This window comes from Salmo salar, chromosome ssa03, assembly GCF_905237065.1.
Source record: "Salmo salar chromosome ssa03, Ssal_v3.1, whole genome shotgun sequence".
Classification (NCBI taxonomy): Eukaryota; Metazoa; Chordata; class Actinopteri; order Salmoniformes; family Salmonidae; genus Salmo; species Salmo salar.
In genome coordinates this window covers 74404845-74425896 of record NC_059444.1, presented here as the reverse complement: position 1 = coordinate 74425896, position 21052 = coordinate 74404845, and the positions used below count along the sequence as shown (strand labels likewise).

The following is a 21052-nucleotide window of genomic DNA, read 5'->3' as shown; positions in this document are numbered from 1 at the left end:
ACTTGTGACTTTAGAATTCAATATTTCTTGTTGCTCTCGGTTTCACCTCTAACTTCTCCTGAACTAAGCTTGAACTTACTTACTGGTCATGTGTGTGTGACGAACAACTGATTCTTTACTCTGTTGAGCATATAAACAGTCAGATGACAAACATTGTCTCTGTGTAGAAAGAAAAAAAGTGTGTGAGACATTTTAAGGAATATCAGTGGACAATAGGAGGTCAAAAGATTCAACATTCATTTTATTGGTTTGGTTTTTTGAGTACAGTGGTTATTTTCAGCCATTCTGGCATTCACAGAGAAAACAAAAAACACAAAACTGGAAACAAGAAATAGCTTTCTGATAATAGCTCTGGCTCAGTCTAGTCGTTATGACAATAACAACAACTCTGTGTACCTGATCAACAACACAGACACATAACACATAAACGTGAAAAAAACGGTCCAAAAATGGCACTAATAATACTTTTGAAATTCTGTGTGGTTTATAAAAAGGACATATCTATTTACATTCAATTTGAATAATTATCATTTGGGAAAAAACTAAAACATATACCGTATGAGAGTGACATATTAAGAGAAATAAAACACTGATTATTCAAACTTGAGATAAAATATATATAATATAAATTATACTATCAGAGTAGGTTCCATTATGTAGTTCAAGTGCTATTAATAGGAATATACAGGGGACCTCTGCCATAGGCAACACGAGGCAGCCATTTTGGCTCCCCTGTGAGAGTGGCATAACTCAAGGTGCAGCTCAGAGGTCAGAGTAATAGGTCAAATGTTACAGGGTTCAGTCATAGCTCCGCCTCTGAGACACAGTAATAAGTGGTTAGTACAGAGTACAGACATGGAGTGAAGGGGAGGGGACGTAACCTGGGCAAAGCAGATTTCCACCCTATCACTCCTGGGTAACTGAAGTTAAGATAAGATACTTGGTTTAATACAAAGTGTTCTCTTTTGTCTTTGTCCATGACATCCTCTACTAGTTGCTGTGTAGTTAGAGGGTGAAGGATGGAGAGGGTACTGGTAAAGAGGGCACACGAGGCCAGTGCTTGTTCCTTATTGGTTGAGAGGGTTTGTCACCCCATGCAGCGCTGTTGTTCCATGTAGAGGTCTGAAATAACAGTTCAGTTCTGACTGTCTCCTTTCACACAATGAGACATCAACAGAATTATAGTCAGGGGACGTCAAGCTGAAGAAGTGGAGTCCAGCTGATGATGTCATCATCCAGGCTGGTCAGAGGATGACCAACGAAGTGACGACCAATGAAGATAATTTAGAGACACTGACTGACCGTGTGTTTGTGAGAGCTAACCTAATGCACTGCCCACTAACCACCATCACATATAAAACATATTCTACTTAGAACAGGAAAAAAATCATTATCATTAGCAGCTTCATCTACGACTCTCATTTGAAAAATAGAAACATTTGTCATTTTTCATATACAAAAATATCTGTAAAATTACTATGCATATCTCCATGTGGACGGGTTGTACTCTACAGTGATTTGGTGTGTGTGTGTGTGTGTGTTAGATAGTAGTGGGTGTTAGTGAGAGAGGTGGCACTGCGTGTGCATGCGTGTCTTGACGTATTCATCAGAGCATGTGTGTACTTGCTAGAACGCTCTTTACCTGCTCTACCTCTTATCTCATCCCCCTTCCCTTTCACACACCTTCTCTCCCTCCCTGTCCCTCCATGTGCTGCTCACCTCTGCTATCTGACTGTCTCTCCCTCTCTCTCTCTTTCTGTCTTTTCTCCCATCCCCCATCTGTCCAGGTAGGTGAGGAGGGGTGTGTTGGGGCAGGTGGTGCTAGCAGACGGTCTGTTGGCTGGACAGGGGGCTCTCCAGAGACATGCTGGTGGGAGACAGGTCTGGACGGTTGTTCTTAAACATGGAGGAAATATAGAAGGCCTGGAGAGAGACACAGATATAACACTTTCCGTCAAACACAGATACATAGAGATGGAACACTTTCCGTCAAACACAGATACATAGAGATGGAACACTTTCCGTCAAACACAGATACATAGAGATGGAACACTTTCCGTCAAACACAGATACATAGAGATGGAACACTGTCCGTCAAACACAGATACATAGAGATGGAACACTGTCCGTCAAACACAGATACATAGAGATGGAACACTGTCCGTGAAACACAGATACATGGAGATGGAACACTGTCCGTCAAACACAGATACATGGAGATGGAACACTGTCCGCCAAACACAGATACATAGAGATGGAACACTGTCCGTCAAACACAGAAACATAGAGATGGAACACTGTCCGTCAAACACAGATACATGGAGATGGAACACTGTCCGTCAAACACAGAAACATAGAGATGGAACACTGTCCGTCAAACACAGATACATGGAGATGGAACACTGTCCGTCAAACACAGATACATGGAGATGGAACACTGTCCGTCAAACACAGATACATAGAGATGGAACACTGTCCGTCAAACACATATACATAGAGATGGAACACTATCTGTCAAACACAGATACATAGAGATGGAACACTATCCGTCAAACACACAAAGACAACCAAGAGAATCCGTCAAACATAAGACAGATATCCCAACCGCCAGAGAGACTGGTTATACTGCTCAGCCTGACCCAGATGAGATCCCACCATATAGGGACTGAATGAGACAAATACAGATTGTATAGGCAGATAGAGAAATACAGATTGTATAGTCAGATAGATAAATACAGATTATATAGTCAGATAGATAAATACAGATTATATAGTCAGATAGATAAATACAGATTGTACAGGCAGATGGATAGGACATGTGATGCCCTGTCATTGTTTAGGCAGGCATGGTTGACATTATTTCATCCTGTAAGCCTGACTGACATAGGAGATCATACATCAACAGATTTGTTCCCAATCCCACAGCTCCATAGAGCCAGAGGGAGGGGAGAGACAGACACTTACCACCCAGTAGGCGGTGAGGCCTCCCTGGATGAAGCCGGTGATCACGTCGGTGGGGTGGTGGCGGTAGTCGGAGATGCGGCTCAGCCCGGTGTACACGGCTATCATCACCAGCAGGAACTGCAGCAGCGGGCGCAGCAGACGAGCCCCTCGCCATGACAACCGCGCCTGCAGGTAGAACTGGAGAAGGAGAGCAGCGTCACATGATCAGAGCCTTCAAATATGAGAAGTGTGTGTGTGTGTGTGTGTGTGTGTGTGTGTGTGTGTGTGTGTGTGTGTGTGTGTGTGTGTGTGTGTGTGTGTGTGTGTGTGTGTGCAGGCACTCTCATGCATTTTTGCATGCGTCTGTGTGTGCATAAACTGCAACGTAGTTGGTTCTTTCCACAGTGATCTGGTCACATGGTACATTAAACAGAGTTATCTAGAAAAAAGAAACGCACACCTATAAAGGCGAGGTGCTGGCTAGCGGAGTAGAACACTAGAAAATAAAGGAAAGCCGCACACTCTAAGAGCTCAGATGCAAAAATGTAATAACCAACGTTTCGACAGCGAAGCTGTCTTCATCAGGGTACATTAAACAGAGTTAACACACACACGTCTAGAGGGGGAGGAAGAGGACCTGGCATTAGTCCATCCACACTGGGCTCAGCACCCTAATAAACCTGTCCTCCATCTCATCTTGCCCTCCAGGCCCCATCATTACTACAGTAGAGGAGGAGTGTCAGTCAGGGACCAGACAGAGACTGACTGGGGGGTCAGGGGTTAACTGTAGAGATGCATGGTGCTGTTTCTGAGGTGACTGCTGCCTGGGCCTGTCACTGGAACATGTGGAACGTATTCCTCCGGAGGGGAGGGGAGCTGGTTAGGGGGGTTGTATCACTCTGACTGGAAGCAGGTGTCAGTCTTCTTGCCCTCCAACCCCAGCAGCTGGCCCAGGGCCCTGGCTGCATGTCGCTGCAGGTCCCATGGATTCTAAAGGATACAGTCAGTCTGCAGTAGTAGTACTAGCTATACGCTAGGAAGCCACAGACGGGATGGAGGGAAGATAGAGAGGGAGAAGAGGAGACAGAATGAAGAATGAGGCCCCCTGTTTTTCTCAGGCCTCTCAACTGCTCTCAATGCCTCACTCTCTTTCTCTCCCTCTTTCTCTCTGCTCCTTTCTGATAAGTGGGGGTGAGGAGGGGAGGGGTGAGGAGGGGAGGACCTGAGAAATCTATTAACAATGTTTTTGAATGGTGAATCCTCTCCTTTTATCAGATTGAAATTTAATGAGTTTCATATATATTTCCCGTAAATAGTTTTGCGATTATTCCAGTCATATTCCGGACCATTGGAGACTTAATGAAGTGGAGGAATTCCATTTAGAATGTGAATGAATACATTATGGGAACAAATGCTTGAGCCATGATGGGCTTTTGTCTTCCTCTGTCATTTCTCACCCCACAATGTGTTCCTCACCAATGGTCCAGTAAGAGAGAGAGAGAGAGAGAGAGAGAGAGAGAGAGAGAGAGAGAGAGAGAGAGAGATGGGGAGTGGGGTTCTCTTGTTGAAAGAAGCCTGTCGATCTCCCAGCAGCCCCCCCAAACCCCAAACAAGGAGTGCTCTGTCTGCTCTCCATCTCTCCCTCTGTTCATGTTCCCTGTGGAAAACTTCCTCCCTCTCCCTTTTCATTTCAGGCAGGACGGCTTTTGAAAAGTTGACTTTCTCAGAGTTTGCATGTACAATGTGTGTATGTGAGTGTGTTTGAATATCTGAGTGTTTGTGAGTGTGAGTGTGAGTGCACTCCATCTCTACAGGGACAAAGTGTCCAATATTTTCTTTCATAATTACAGTGAAAGTTAAAACTGTCAAAGATCATTCTTTCCTTCCTTCAACTAATCTGTAGTAAGCCCAGCTAAAGCAGGTGACTTCAAGTGTATAAACGTTACTTGGCAGGTGTGCTGTTCTTTGTCGCCACAGGCACGTGCAAGGTGTGTGTGTGTGTGTGTGTGTGTGTGTGTGTGTGTGTGTGTGTGTGTGTGTGTCTCCAATTGCCAGTGACCCTTACCGCCAGGTAGAGCATGGTGTACATGGCAAAAGAGGAATGGCCAGAGAAAAAGGACTTCCTGAAAGATAAAGGGATAACAGGGATGTCAATCATTAACCCAGTTATCTAGTGTCAATACTGCTCCATCTCAATCTATGGTAATAAACATTCATACCAATAGTTTCTCACAAAGACAGACTTTCACTTTGACTAGACTAGCGGCGTTTGGGTCTATTCTATCTCAATTCCAGTCAGTGCATGACTTTTCAGGATTGCATAACAATGGAAAAACCTCATGTCCAATCCAACTGACAGGAAGTGAGCTCGAATTGAGCCCAACTCTGATACACTGAAGCTTGATTCACATTACAGGACCAACCACAACTGCACTGTGCTAGTTCTGATATGTATTTACACATTGTCCTTTCCAGCACGGTTCCAGCCACTATGGTGGGTGTGTAACCAGGCCAGCTCAGTTTGGCCAGGCCTGGCTTGGCCCTATAGTGTGAATAGGGAAGGCGTCTCTCTCGGTACTGACCTGGCCTCCTCCACCATCTTGTGTTCGGGCTGCCTGCAGGTGACCTGGGCCACGTAGGAGCCGGGGACGCAGTTGAGCGAGGCGTATGTCACGTTGCACACCGACAGGAAGTTAGGTCGCAGGCGCCCCACGCTCAGCTTGGCCATGTTGGTCAATGATTGGCCCACACAGCAGCCGAACAGGAAGCTGCCCAGCTCCTTGTAGAGGCAGGACACGTAGCGGTTGCGCACGAAGGCCCGCGATTGCACCTCATGGAATCGAACCCGGTAACACTCGCCCAGCGCAATCTGGCCGGGGAAGAAGAGGAGGAGCAAGAGTTAGAATCAGTCCTCTTCGTAAAAAAGCTGAGCTAGATACCGGTAAAGAAACGACGCAACACTTTCACAGCGTATTGTTAAAAAAAAGGGGTTTTCAATGACCTGACTAAATAAAGGCTAAATATTGAATGGCTCATAAATACATCTACTTCCAGGTGAACCTCTTGTCTGCTTACAGTGAGTGTGTAAGTGTCATGTGTATATACTCAGTAAGATCCTACAGTGTAAGTGGTGTGTTGTGTGCCTCACCGTGAGGCCAGTGATGACGATGCCCCCAGCGATGAGCAGTGCGTCAGGGATGGCCTCTCTCTCCAGGTAGGGGTAGGTGATGCTCTGGTCCCCACAGAAGAAACCCCTCTGGTATGGAGTCACCGCCTTCAGCTCACACGCAAAGAACGGGATGGAGGCTGGAGAGACAGAGAGAGAGAGGGGGGTTTAGACACAGTTATGAGAGAGATGAAGAGACAGAATAGGAAGAGGTAAAGAGAGGAAAAGATATGAGGAGTGTGTGTGTGTGTGTGTGTGTGTGTGTGTGCGTGCGTGCGTGTGTATGTGTGTGTGTATGAGAAAAGAGTAAGAGTGACGCATCGCACAGCGAGCCAAGACAAAGAGGTGTCATTGATCCTTGATCCTGTTTTATATGAGAAGGGTTTAGGAGACAGGATATAGGCCTGGGTGCAATCTGAGGAGGGGGCGGGTCTTAGGTCTGTCAGTCATCCACTGACTGGATTCAAGATCTCCCAAAGTATCTGGCATTCCTTACATACTGGAGCTCCACCAGAGAGGCTGGAGGAGGGGGAGACAAGAGAGAGAGAGAGACAGAGATGACAGTGCAGAATGAAGGATTATTCAGGACGAAAGGAGAACAGAGGAGACTGAGAGAGTCTATTACACAGAAAATGACAAAGTGGTGAAAGCCAAAGGGTTTTACAGTAAACTAATAGCCAGGCTACAGTATAGACTACACCGTGACTGCAGAGACCTCCAATAGAAAGGGAATAGAGTAGTCTTTTGTGTCCAATAATAAGGGAATAGAAATAGTGTAGTGTGGCACAGAGACGCACAAGGAGCGTACAACATTAACCATTAACTACCACTGTATTGGCAGAATATTTATTAAATCAATGTAGTAACTCATTACCTTCTTATTTTAAGGTTTGTTAATACTGTATCAAGTTAATTTCCTGGTTGGCTAACCAATTAAAAGTTTGTGTGTAAGGAAGGCGTAAAGGAGGGTGGTCAAGGTCTGGCTTTCTTAAGCAAACAAACCTCGCTGCAGCCTGCCCTGCTGCTGGTGAAAGTTCATTGGGTAAAGATTGTGCAACCTCGTTATGATACTGGCACCAGTCACACAGCAGGGAGGATGAAATCAAATCCAAGGCTAGATCTGAAATTAAATCTACACCACTATACTCACTCTGAACTTCCAAGCTACCCTTCTAGTTCCTCTCTCTGCTCCCCACAGCCCCTCTAGCCCATCATGTAGTCCCCTATCCCATGCCCCCATAGCCCTCTCCCCCATGGAACAGGGAGAGCATGGGACTAATGATTAACCTCTCCCTCACTATTGAGCCTGGAACTGGAACGGGCCCAGGCAAACACTGCTGCAGCCAGGAAATCTCAGAGAGACTACGTGACAGGAGGAGAGGACAACTCACAGGCCATTAGAGACTGTAGATCAACAGTAGCAGACGGGAATAGGACATGGCTCACTGACCTTCAGTGTGACTTTCAACAGGTTTCAGTCTACCTGCACTATATAACCATGAATACTCTGCAGATATATCTCACCCACAGTACCAGTCAGTCAATCATAAATACTACCAAAACAGATCCATACAGCCACCCTTTCACCCCAAGACATACAGTTAAGAACCTACACACGTCAATGTACCTAAGGGCCAATACAACTTAGGAATGAAAACGAGGAAGTAGTGTAGCGTCATTGGCTTATAAGCAGGGTAAAGTTACTGTAGTATACAGCAAATGTCTGCTTGTGACCTTTGCTAATACTGGAAGTATGTGTTTGTCAGAGAGAAAGACCAAACACAGATAACGACATATCCTCTGGTTAAGAGAAGGCACAGGAGGGACAGAAAGAGAGAGGGAGGGAGGGAGGGAGGGAGGGAGGGAGGGAGGGAGGGAGGGAGGGAGGGAGGGAGGGAGGGAGGGAGGGAGGGAGGGAGGGAGGGAGGGAGGGAGGGAGGGAGGGAGGGAGGGAGGGAGGGGGAAACACGATGCAGGCAGATAGTAGAGGCTCTGACGACAGCAGAGAGAGAGAAGAGCTAGACGGAGGGGAGAAAGAGAGAAGAGATAGACGGAGGGGAGAGATAGACGGAGGGGAGAGAGAGAAGAGATACAGAAGGGGAGAGAGAGAGAGAGATAGACAGAGGAGAGAGAGAAGAGAGATGGAGGGGAGAGAGAGAGAGAAGATAGATGAGAGGAGAGAGCGAGAGAAGAGATGACAGAAGGGAGAGAGCAAGAGAAGAGATGACGGAGGGGAGAGAAAGAAGAGAGAGGAAAGACAGGGGAGAGAGAAAGAGAAGAGAGCGATAGAGCAAACATCTCACCTGACCCTGATCTCTGCCTGATCTACTTCTCCTGCCAGAATCACATGCTCCTCATTTCAGATGCATTTAGACCACACACACACATACACACACACTGTACAAACACGTGCATGATATACACACACGGCACATACATAAACACACCATGGCGTGCGACTCCAAGCTGCAGCCCTCTACAGAGCCTCTGACATCACGCAAGGGCCTAACTCCAGACCACCGTAGAAAAGCCAGATCTCTCCCAGAGAAGTGAGAGAGAGTGGCTGTCTGGAGTTGGTAAGGACCCAATACCATGACTCAGTACAAAGACAGAGATGAAGGTAAAGATGTTGTATATGCATCAGGAGGCCTTACTTAGGTACTTAAAGGGGTAGACGAGGATTTTGGCAATGAGGCCCTTTATCTACTTTCCCAGAGACAGATGAACTTGTGGATATAGTTTGTGTGTATCTGCATGCAGTTTGAAGGAAGTTGTTAACTAGCGTTAGCAGCTTGTCAAACTACCTCTAAGTTCCTTCATACTGGACACAGATACATACAAATGGAATCCATGAGTTCCTTCCACTCTGGGGAAGTAGATAACGGCCTCTATCCCTTTAAGTGTCTTTGAAGGCCTTCCAGCTTCCTTTGATGAAGTGTTAATAAAGAATAACTGTGAAAGGTTAAATGGAGTGTTAAGAAATGTTATGAATAAGTGGGTAAGTCACCTGATTGAGAAAAGCCAGCCTGTATTAAAGAGCTGATGACAAAAAAAACCTCAGATGTAAAATAGGGTCAATGCTACAACATTTGTGAGATTATTATAATTTTTTTGATAATTCATGTTAATGCTTCGAAAATTAGTTTTTAAATTAAAAACTTATTTTCAAGAAAGCATAGAATAGTTTGAGCTTTAAAATTATATCAAACTCAACTGTTTCTATTTTTCAGTGATGAAGACATGAATGTCTCATGGTCGTGTGGGGTATGAAAAATGGGTCTACTTTGAGAACCTCCATCTCCTGAATGTTTTGGCATTCAGGTCCAAAAAAGTCCCTTTCTGACCACTTCCAACATGGGCAAACATGTATGAAAGGTTTGGTTCAAATCAAAAGGGGTGCAGCCAGAAAGGGACTGAAATCATATGGACCGGCCCAGAAGAAAGCTGTGGTTCTCTTGACTCAAGCACACACTGACAAGGTCAGGGGCTGAAACCCTGTGTAGGTTTTATAGCTTTACTCTGAAAACACATGTCATGGTGGTGTCTACGCTTGGGCCATCCACCACAATAGGCTACTTCTTTACCACAATTATCTCTCTCTCTCTCTCTCTCTGTATCTGGGCCAGAGTTACGGTTATAATCAATGTTATTCTGGTTTGTCAGTCTGCTAATGGACAGTGTCTCCATTACTGCCATAATAAAAGTGTGGGGCTGGCTGGTTGAGCTGTTATCGCTGGATCCTCTAGTGTGTTTCTCACAGTAATGGGAGCCATCAACCACCGCGACCCTGTCAATGATGTATTGACCGCTCTGTAAATATGTGTGTGTTGTCACTTCCACATTTGTGTGTTAAAGTCCATAAACAGCACATTAGAGCTGCTGCCTATATACATAGACTTGAAATCACCGGCCACTTTAATAAATGGAACACTAGTCACTTTAATAATGTTTATATATGTTGCATTACTCATCTCATTGATATATACTGCATTCTATTGTACTGTATCTTAGTCTATGCCGCTCTGAAATTGCTAGTCCATATATTTATATATTCTTAATTCCATTCCTTTACATAGATTTGTGTGTATTGAAATCGTTAGATATTACTTGGTAGATATTACTGCACTGTCGGAGCAAGAAGCACAAGCATTTCACTACACCCGCAATATCATCTGCTAAACATGTGTATGTGACCAATAAAATTTGATTTGATTTGACAGCCTGGGCTCACATGGCCGGGACCCAACAACGCTCGCTTACAGAGCTCCTCAAAATGCTACTCTCAAACAACACAGTCCACAAAAAAGAGGCCGCCAGTTTGCCACATACCAACCTCAATCCACAAAACACATCTTATACAAACTTCCCAAACACACACCACTGTGAAACCATGGAGAACACACAGAACACATATGTGATATGTTTTGCAGCAGAACACACACTGTCATTCGAGCCTGCACCTAGCCTATACAACTTCAGAGGTCTGAGAGGTCTCAGCCAGTCCCAGTACAGTTCCAGTCTTTACACTGGGGAATACACCGGCTCTAAACGCTTTCACAAGAAGACGCAAAAGACACTCCAGAGCCCCTCACCTCATCTGTCAGGCAGCTGTGAGCAAACCGCTGCACCTGGCCAAGAGCAGCCTCAGAGGACACAGCAGCAGAGCAGAGTGGAGCAGAGAGAGAGGGGGGGAGAGAGAGAAACAGAGAGGAGAGAGAAAAACACAAACACAGACCCACACACACGGGCCAAATGTGCTGTTGGACAGAGTTCTCAAAGTGGGAATGCTTTCAAATAGTCAAAGGGAGAGAGCGAGAGAGGGAGGAGAAACAGGAAGAGAGAGAGGGCGAGGGAATGAGAGGAGAGGGGATATGTGCCTCACTCTTAAGAAACTCTTCTGGTTCTAATTTACACTTCTATGACCACAGCCCAGAATGAGCTCACTGTGAGGAGAGAACAACAACACAGAGGAAAAACAGAACAGCCATGGAGAAAGAGAATAAAGACAGAAAGAGAGAAAGAGAGAGAGAGAGAGAGAGAGAGAGCAGGAGGGTGGAGGAGGGGGCAGATGTTACATGTTAGTTATTATGTGTGTTATTTATGGGGATGCTTTGAGGGCATATTGCTCATAATGTGTACCAGTCAATAAAACAGTGTCAAACTCAAAAGACTGGAAAACATGGTTAGAGGGGGGTACGGAAAATTGACAAACAGAGAAAGGGAGAGAGAGGGGGATGGATAAGGGGTTGGGGGGCTCTAGAGAGGGAGAGAGAGATTGAGAATTGAGAGATGTGGTGAAGTGTTTCACAGACGGAGACGATTAGCGGTGGTTCTGGAATGTCAGGGTCAGAGAACTGGGCTCTGTTGGGACCTGCTCTGTAAACAGGACCTCGCCTCGTCCAGCAGAATACCCCCAGAAACACACACACACACACACACACACACACACACACACACACACACACACACACACACACACACACACACACACACACACACACACACACACACACACACACACACACACACACACACAAACCCCACTTGCACACACAAACAACCCACAAAACACCACATGGACTAACACGCAACCAAACAAGCCACATAAAACCCCAAACTACCCACAAAAAACTCAACCAACCATAGCTAACCAAATAAACCACCCTGGGAAACAAAAGAAACCACAGCAAACTAAACAACCCATAGACAGGCACTGAACAAACACACAGACAGACCCAAACTAACAGCTTTACTAAACAGTACTAGTATATTATTAACACATGAATATCAATACTAGACTGTAACATAGCCTACTACTCAACAAGGCATCAACCAACATTTTAGGTGACAGTCACTATATAGGATACCATGGGTGCTGAGTGACCAGTGACCACTGGATCTCTTAAGGGGTGACCCCAACCAACCACCCACTTGGCCTGCTGTCCTGGGCAGGGGAGGGGACAGTCACTGGGGCGGAGAGGAGAACGCTCCCCTACTACCCTCCAGGGGTGGTCCGTCTCTCTTCAGCCAGGCAGGCCTCTAGGGCCAGTGCCAGGGCCTCTGGTCCTCAACCTCAGGTCTAAGCTGCTTGTTTATCCAGAAGTCAATCTACTGCTACTGGTGTAGTGAATCATTACATACAGAGGTGCTGTTACTCTAACTTTAGTAAGCCCTGCTGTAATCCCTAATAATAGCATTGTAACTGCTGTAGTGAATCATTACATACAGAGGTGCTGTTACTCTAACTTTAGTAAACCCTGCTGTAATCCCTAATATTAGCACTGTAACTGCTGTAGTGAATCATTACATAGAGAGGTGCTGTTACACTAACTTTAGTAAACCCTGCTGTAATCCCTAATAATAGCATTGTAACTGCTGTAGTGAATCATTACATAGAGAGGTGCTGTTACTCTAACTTTAGTAAACCCTGCTGTAATCCCTAATAATAGCATTGTAACTGCTGTAGTGAATCATTACATAGTAGAGGTCGACCGATTAATCGGAATGGCCGATTAATTAGGGACGATTTCACGTTATCATAACAATCGGTAATCGGTATTTCTGGCCACCGATTTTTTTTTTTACACCTTTATTTAACTATGCAAGTCAGATTAAGAACACATTCTTATTTTCAATGACGGCCTAGGAACGGGGGTTAACTGCCTTGTTCAGGGGGGATTCGGGGATTCGTTCTTGCAACCTTCCGGTTACTAATCCAATCCAACGCACAAGGAGCCTGCATGGCAGGCTGACTACCTGTTACGCGAGGTCAGCAAGAAGCCAAGGTAAGTTGCTAGCTAGCATTAAACTTATCTTATAAAAAACTATCAATCTTAACATAATCACTAGTTAACTACACATGGTTGATGATATTACTAGTTTATCTAACGTGTCCTGCGTTGCATATAATCGATGCAGTGCCTGTTAATTTATCATTGAATCACAGCCTACTTTGCCAAACGGGTGTTGATTTAACAAGCGCATTTGCGAAAAAAGCACTGTTGTTGCACCAATGTACCTAACCATAAACATCAATGCCTTTCTTTAATATCAATAAACAAGTATATATTTTTAAACCTGCATATTTAGTTAATATTGCCTGCTAACATGAAATTGTTTCACATCTCTAGCGTTCATTGCACGCAGAGTCAGGGTATATGCAACAGTTTGGGCCGCCTGGCTCGTTGCAAACTAATTTGCCAGAATTTTATGTAATTATGACATAACACTGACATAACATAACTCGTAAGCATTCATTCAAACAGCACTTTCGTGCGTTTTGCCAGCAGCTCTTCGCTGTGTTTCGGGCTGTTTATGACTTCAAGCCGGGTGGGTATAATTTGTGGAACGTTCCAACAGGAATCTATTCCAAAAACTTCGTAAATAACAAGGTTGCCAAAAAACAACGCATACAAAGTTGTATAGCGGCAGAATAAGATACCGGGTAGTGAGTGGTCTATTTCATTGCGTTTTTCACTCATCACGTTTATTCCGAAAAATGTCTGTCCTCATTCTGGTTGCCTATAGACAAACATTAAGAATAAGCTACGTGGTGAGTTGATGCCTATTCCGCAGCTAGTTAGCTAGATTTGTATGCGTTGCTACTTTGTATGCGTTGTTGGTTGGCAACCTTTAACTTTACGTTTTTTGGAACAGATTCCTGTTGGAACGTTCCACAAATTATACCCACCCCTTCAAGCCTGTCAACTCCCGAGATTAGGCTGGTGTAACCGATGTGAAATGGCTAGCTAGTTAGCGGGGTGCGCGCTAATAGCGTTTCAAACGTCACTCGCTCTGAGACTTGGAGTAGTTGTTCCCCTTCCTCTACATGGGTAACGCTGCTTCGAGGGTGGCTGTTGTCGATGTGTTCGTGGTTCGAGCCCAGGTAAGAGCGAGGAGAGGGACGGAAGCTATACTGTTACACTGGCAATACTAAAGTGCCTATAAGAACATCCAATAGTCAAAGGTATATGAAATACAAATCGTATAGAGAGAAATAGTCCTATAATTCATATAATAACTACAACCTAAAATTTACCTGGGAAGATTGAAGACTCATGTTAAAAGGAACCACCAGCTTTCATATGTTCCCATGTTCTGAGCAAGGAACTTAAACCTTAGCTTTCTTACATGGCACATATTGCACTTTTACTTTCTCCTCCAACACTTTGTTTTGCATTATTTAAACCAAATTGAACATGTTTCATTATTTATTTGAGGCTAAATTGATTATATTGATGTATTATATTAAGTTAAAATAAGTGTTCATTCAGTATTGTTGTAATTATCATTATTATAAATAAATAAACAAGCAAAGAAATCGGCCGATTAATCGGTATCGGGGGGTTTGGGCCTCCAATAATCGGTATCGGCGTTGAAAAATCATAATCGGTCGACCTCTATTACATAGAGAGGTGCTGTTACTCTAACTTTAGTAAGCCCTGCTGTAATCCCTAATAATAGCATTGTAACTGCTGTAGTGAATCATTACATACAGAGGTGCTGTTACTCTAACTTTAGTAAACCCTGCTGTAATCCCTAATAATAGCATTGTAACTGCTGTAGTGAATCATTACATACAGAGGTGCTGTTACTCTAACTTTAGTAAACCCTGCTGTAATCCCTAATAATAGCATTGTAACTGGTAGATGTGTCTACTATACAGAGCTGGACTTCTATTCCCTGAAGACTGATCTTAGACAATGTGTCCTGGCCACAACATAGTGTGTATGTGATCTCTATCTGGGTTGAGTCAGTGAGAGTCACAGAGCAGGACCAGACTTCTTTGTGTTTCACCTGACATTTAAGGACAAAGAGTCTTTGTTTAAAATAGTAGTTGGGTGTGCAACACACACACACACGGACACACACACGGACACACACCCACTATACAGGGGTGAGCCAGGTAAGCCTCAAGACAGGAGATGAAGTCATTGGCACCTGGGCTGTGATTATGACTAGTAAACCACCATCCTCCTGATTAGAGCGACTGTGTTTGTGTGTGTGTGTGTGTGTGTGTGTGTGTGTGTGTGTGTGTGTGTGTGTGTGTGTGTGTGTCCGCCCTGTTCGAATATGTGTGTGGATGAGCACTACGGTGTCCTTTCTCCCAGCTTTTACTTGTTGGGCTGATCCAGGTGGTACAGGATGGGGGGGACGTTGCTGTCCCCTCTCCTAAATTGTCTGGATTGTTCTAACTGGGTGCACTGCTCACTGTTTTGTCTGCCATGATGCCTACACAAAAAGACTGATCATCAAGGGACAAAGCCTGGGAAACAAAAACAGCCCAACGGCATCTCACTGACTATATGATATCAGCAGCATCTGCTGCAGCTGGACTCACATACACACACAACCAGAATGTTATTTGCTGTACACATAATCACTAACATAATCACTCCATACACGGTCTATCTGTCCATAGGCAGCAACACTATCTGTCCATAGTTCCCACGAAACAACAGAGCTAACTCAAAAAACAAGTCAGGAGGAAGAGATGAAAGACTGCAGCTAATTTCCAAGCCTCTGAACCCCCCTCCCTCCCACCCACTATCGGTAGTGCTGTCTCTAGTTTCCAGGCTGTGTAACTGTCACTGTAGCTGTCGTCAGGTCCAGACACGCTTCCCCCCTAGCCTCTCTGTTCTAACCACACTCCACTGACTTCTTCCTGCAGCACTGCAGCCGTGCTCTGGAGCTAAGGGTATGTGTGGCGAGGGATGGCTGACTGAGAGTAGGGGAACATAAAGGGGCCTGCCTGCCGGTCTCGGTGGTATGTATGTAAAGGGGTTTGGTGGTCTGTGGCGTAGCGTGAAGGTAAGGGTTGTGTGGTTCAGGCTGGGTGGCTGGAGAGGCGGCTGTCTGTCTGCAGTGTGACAGTAAGGGTGGGGGGGAGTGCTCTGTCTGCTTGTCTGTGGTATATGATATGTGCAGTGAGGACTGGGCTGTCAGACTGTTTGGTTTAGTGGTTTGTCTGTGGTTGGAAGAGCTTCAGACAGCCAGACAGAAGAGGGTTGGGGCTGAGGTGGATAAAGGGGGATCCGGCAGGTAAGATGTGTCAGGAGGATAGGATGATGGGGTGGATAGGGGGCCAGGCTGGAAGGGCACTAGGAGGGGGGCTGTCTGAAAGCCAACATGGAGGAGCAGGGGGTAGAAGGAGGACTCATTTGTATTGACAGAAAGGGAATGGGGGTTGGGGGGAACCAGAAACTGCAAACTGACACACAATGGGACTAGACTTTACCCTTCACTCTTAACACCCATTGTATGGAAAAACTCACTTCACCAAAGGGAGAATAGGGAGAATTTGTAGCAATTTGGGTGTGGGAGATACCCCAAGCTGACCTCTGACCCCTACAGTGGATCCTTACCTACAGAGGAGATAGCCACTGCTCCCACTCCCCACCCTGCCTCACCCAGCCGGGGGCTGTTTCAGGCCAATGGGCGTGACCAACCCATTGGTGAGGCTGAATTTCTGAATTTTATTTAGTGGCTGCTATCTAGGCGGTGTAGAGAATTGTTTGTAGTTTTAAATGTAATTTCCTGCAATTCTATGCATTTTGCCATAGCTAATACCGTGTTCTTTTGCTTAAACATAATACAAAAATCAATACTGATATATTAATGTTTTGGGAATTTTCTATTCTCCATGACTGTCTACCTTTCATTTTGGTAATTGTTAGTTCTCAAAGATTACAGTACCGTAAAACTTCAATTAAAAGCAGTCTCAAATAGCCACCCGTCCCTTTTAATAGCCGGGCAGCGGCACACATTTCAGCAAATAAACGGTAGTTTCAAAGAAACGGTGGGTCTAAATGAATTGTTTACGGAGGTTACCATGAATTGTTTTGTTACATTAAATAATTTTACATTAAATAATTCAGTAACGACTCAAAAAAATTATGGCAACTATCTTTTTTTAATCGCCATTAAGAATCTTCTAGCCATTTGCTGCTAACAGCTGAGAACTGCAAGCTAACTGGCAAGCACAAAAACAGTCAACAACTTCGACAGTACAGAACCCCCCCAAACAAAGAATCATTTAAAAAATATATTAAAAAATAAAGAAACTGGCGAAAATGCACAGTCAAAGGAGAATAATGGGGCATACTATGATAAAATAAATGTGACAGTGTGTAAATGATAACACATTTGTGAAGGAAATTAAGAAAATGATTACAATTCTGGAACTAAATACTGGAAATAAACAATTAACTATGCAAATTAGCAAAAGCTGTGTGCAATTACAGAAATAGACACGTGACTCAAATAGAAGGCTCTCTCTAATACATTTTACGGTATATTAAAATATATAGGTCCATTGTCTTTTCTACTTACTTTATATGTGGCATTAGTCATTTAAGTTTACACTGAAATAATTTTCCCAACCAGATTATTATTATTTTTATTACACTATTTGGACCGAAAAACCACTTGCGCGGCCCCCCCCAGACGACAGAAAGAGGAAACAAACAGTTATGAGCTGAACATAACAGTATGTCAGTGGAAGGGAGGACAGTAGCAGGTGACTCTATGAGCTGAACATAACAGTATGTCAGTGGAAGGGAGGACAGTAGCAGGTGACTCTATGAGCTGAACATAACAGTATGTCAGTTGAAGGGAGGACAGTAGCAGGTGACTCTATGAGCTGAACATAACAGTATGCCAGTGGAAGGGAGGACAGTAGCAGGTGACTCTATGAGCTGAACATAACAGTATGTCAGTTGAAGGGAGGACAGTAGCAGGTGACTCTATGAGCTGAACATAACAGTATGTCAGTTGAAGGGAGGACAGTAGCAGGTGACTCTATGAGCTGAACATAACAGTATGTCAGTGGAAGGGAGGACAGTAGCAGGTGACTCTATGAGCTGAACATAACAGTATGCCAGTGGAAGGGAGGACAGTAGCAGGTGACTCTATGAGCTGAACATAACAGTACACCAGTGGAAGGGAGGACAGTAGCAGGTGACTCTATGAGCTGAACATAACAGTATGTCAGTGGAAGGGAGGACAGTAGCAGGTGACTCTATGAGCTGAACATAACAGTATGTCAGTTGAAGGGAGGACAGTAGCAGGTGACTCTATGAGCTGAACATAACAGTATGTCAGTGGAAGGGAGGACAGTAGCAGGTGACTCTATGAGCTGAACATAACAGTATGTCAGTGGAAGGGAGGACAGTAGCAGGTGACTCTATGAGCTGAACATAACAGTATGTCAGTTGAAGGGAGGACAGTAGCAGGTGACCCATCTGTGGTTTGTGACTACTATGATTTCCCATTGTAGCCAATTCAATTGCAGTAATTCCGTTACCAATTTTCCAGTAATTCAATTACCAATTTGGTAACAGAATTACGAGTTTTAATCACTTCATAATTAATAAACTTGATATCAGTAAAAACCCTATAACTAACTGGTAGGTCTACCTTTACCTATTACTTCTGTGAACTTTCATTATCCTCACTCCTCATGAGGGAGAGAAATGTGAAAATATCTGAAAGATAATGTGTGTTTTTTATAACGGAATTACAAGGCACAAGGCAATGTTTCTTAAACTTACTGGAGGCAAATAATTTCTCCAAAACTAAATATAAGTGCTGATATTAGTTGGCAGGGATCTTTACATCAATATTGATGCATTTCTAATACCTTGTCAGACTTTTCCTGCTAGATGTTGTCTAAGACGCTTTTCCCATCTGTTTGACCACAAATCAAAGTCTTTGCTTATTCCTGATTTTTAGGATGGAAAATAATTGGAAAATGTATATATGCCTTAATTTCTCAAAAATATAGACTATTAGTTTGATTTGACATGCTCCTATGAACTTTACATGTTGGTGCTCATTGCTCCTTTTAGATGGAAATGCCCTACAGCAACTGGGTAAAGAGCAGCATCACTTTTTACTTCAGCTAATCGTTTGATCAGGTTTATTTTATTGGAAGCTGCATCTGTCAACGTCAGAATATTGCCATGTTCCCATGTAATGACTTCATCATGTATTCCATTAGGGCTAAAAACCTTGAGTGAAAATGCATCAGTGAATTTGTAAACAGAGGCACATGCACACAAACGCATACTGTTCAACATGACCATGCAAGAGCACTAAAAACACAGAGACAAACTCACACGCACGGTTACACACACAAGCCCAGAGCGAGAGGACTGCAGTGGCATGCTGCAGCATGCTGGCCCTCTCACTGTCTCACTCGACAGCTTTCCCTGCCAGCTGAACAGAAACATAAGCCCACTTACACAAACATACTGTATGCCCAAGAAAACACACACGCACGCACACGCGCACTTCACCACGCGTCCTCCCCTCTTCTGGGACACCTTCCATCCCAAAATGGTTGAAGCAAGGAGAAGAAAGAGCGGGAAAGCGAGCGGAGATAAGCAGGAAAGAAGTGGCCCTTTGAACTCGCTCTGAGGTTAATGCTATCCCTACCCTAAACCCTATCCCCTATCCTTAATCTAAACATAACCCTTACCTAACCCTAACCCTTTTAAATGTAAACTTCAATGGGGGTAAGTACGTCCCAAGGATCCCAGATAGCAAGTACCCTTTCTCTGATCACTCCGGGAGATACAGGTCTTCCTCTCTGGCGAGCTACCTCATGTCTTCTTACCCTCCTACACACAGACACACACACACACTCAGTCCCACACACACACACACACTCAGTCCAACACACAACCAGTAATCGTCTCTGTGGTGTCTACTGGTCACTGTCTCTCAGGGAGAGCGTAAAAACTTCTTCGGGCTAGGGGCAGTATTCGGAAGTTTGGATGAATGAGGTGCCCAAAGTAAACTGCCTGTTACTCAGGCCCAGAAGCTAGGATATGCATATAATTGATAGTATTGGATAGAAAACACTCTAAAGTTTCCAAAACTGTTAAAATAATGTCTGTGAGTATAACAAAACTGATATGGCAGGCGAAACCCCGAGGACAATCCATCCAGAATTTTCTTTTTTTCAGCTCACCCCTGATTACTATGGCTGTCAATGGGAATATAAAAGGAATACCTCCCAGATTGCAGTTCCTATGGCTTCCACTAGATGTCAACAGTCTTTAGAAAGAGTTTCAGGCTTGTTTTTTGAAAAATGAGCTAGAATTTGTAGTTTTAATAAGTGGCTCCCATTTTGGCTGTGGTGTTTGTTGCGCGTTCCGGTGAGGGCGCGTACTTCGTTCTTTATCTCCGGTAATGTTCTCAGGTATTCTCCATCTTAAATTTGATCATTTACATATTAGAGTACCTGAGGATTGATTAGGAACGTTGTTTGATATGTTTGGAAGAAGTTTATTGGTAATTTACGGGATTCATTTGTATGCATTTTGAACGAGGGAAACCGGTAGATTACTGAGTCAAGCGCGCCAATGAAACTGACTTTTTGGGGATATAAATAAGGACTTTATTGAACAAAAGGACCATTCGTTATGTAGCTGGGACCCTTGTGATTGCAACCAGATGAAGATCTTCAAAGGTAAGTTATTTATTTTATTGCTATTTCTGACTTTCGTGACGGCTCTGCTTGGTTGGAAATGTATGTAATGCTTTTGTGTGCGGGGCGCTGTCCTCAGATAATCACTGTCCTCAGATAATCACATGGTGTGCTTTCGCCGTAAAGCCTTTCTGAAATCTGATGAAGCGGCTGGATTAACAAGAAGTTACGCTTTTAAATGATGTATGACACTTGTATTTTCATGAATGTTTAATATTACGATTTTTGTAATTTGAATTTCACGCTCTGCAATTTCACCGGATGTTGTCGAGGTGAGAAGCTAGCGTCCCAATGATCCGTAAGAAGTTTTAAGTGCTATTCAAAAACATTTGATCCAGCCTAGTCGAGGCAGTTAAAATCCATGCTCTAATTTTGCTATTGATTTGGGTCTAATTTCATCTATGAATCTTTATCCTGAGCAAATATGAATGACTGTGTGGTCACTGTAA

At 44.1% G+C, this 21052-nt stretch overlaps 1 protein-coding gene across 1 annotated transcript in view; it reads right to left on the bottom strand.

Moving 5' to 3' along the window:
• Window positions 1–223: 223 nt before the first annotated feature.
• Window positions 224–21052, bottom strand: part of LOC123741710 (phospholipid phosphatase 3) — a 31508-nt gene continuing 10679 nt past the window's right edge. The window contains exons 2-6 of the mRNA XM_045715412.1: window positions 6092–6249; window positions 5526–5812; window positions 5009–5066; window positions 2965–3141; window positions 224–1923 (exon numbers count right to left, since the gene is read on the bottom strand). Of these exons, the coding sequence (XP_045571368.1) occupies window positions 1822–1923; window positions 2965–3141; window positions 5009–5066; window positions 5526–5812; window positions 6092–6249 (782 nt within the window). The 3' untranslated portion in view covers window positions 224–1821. The remainder of the gene's footprint in view (window positions 1924–2964; window positions 3142–5008; window positions 5067–5525; window positions 5813–6091; window positions 6250–21052) is intronic.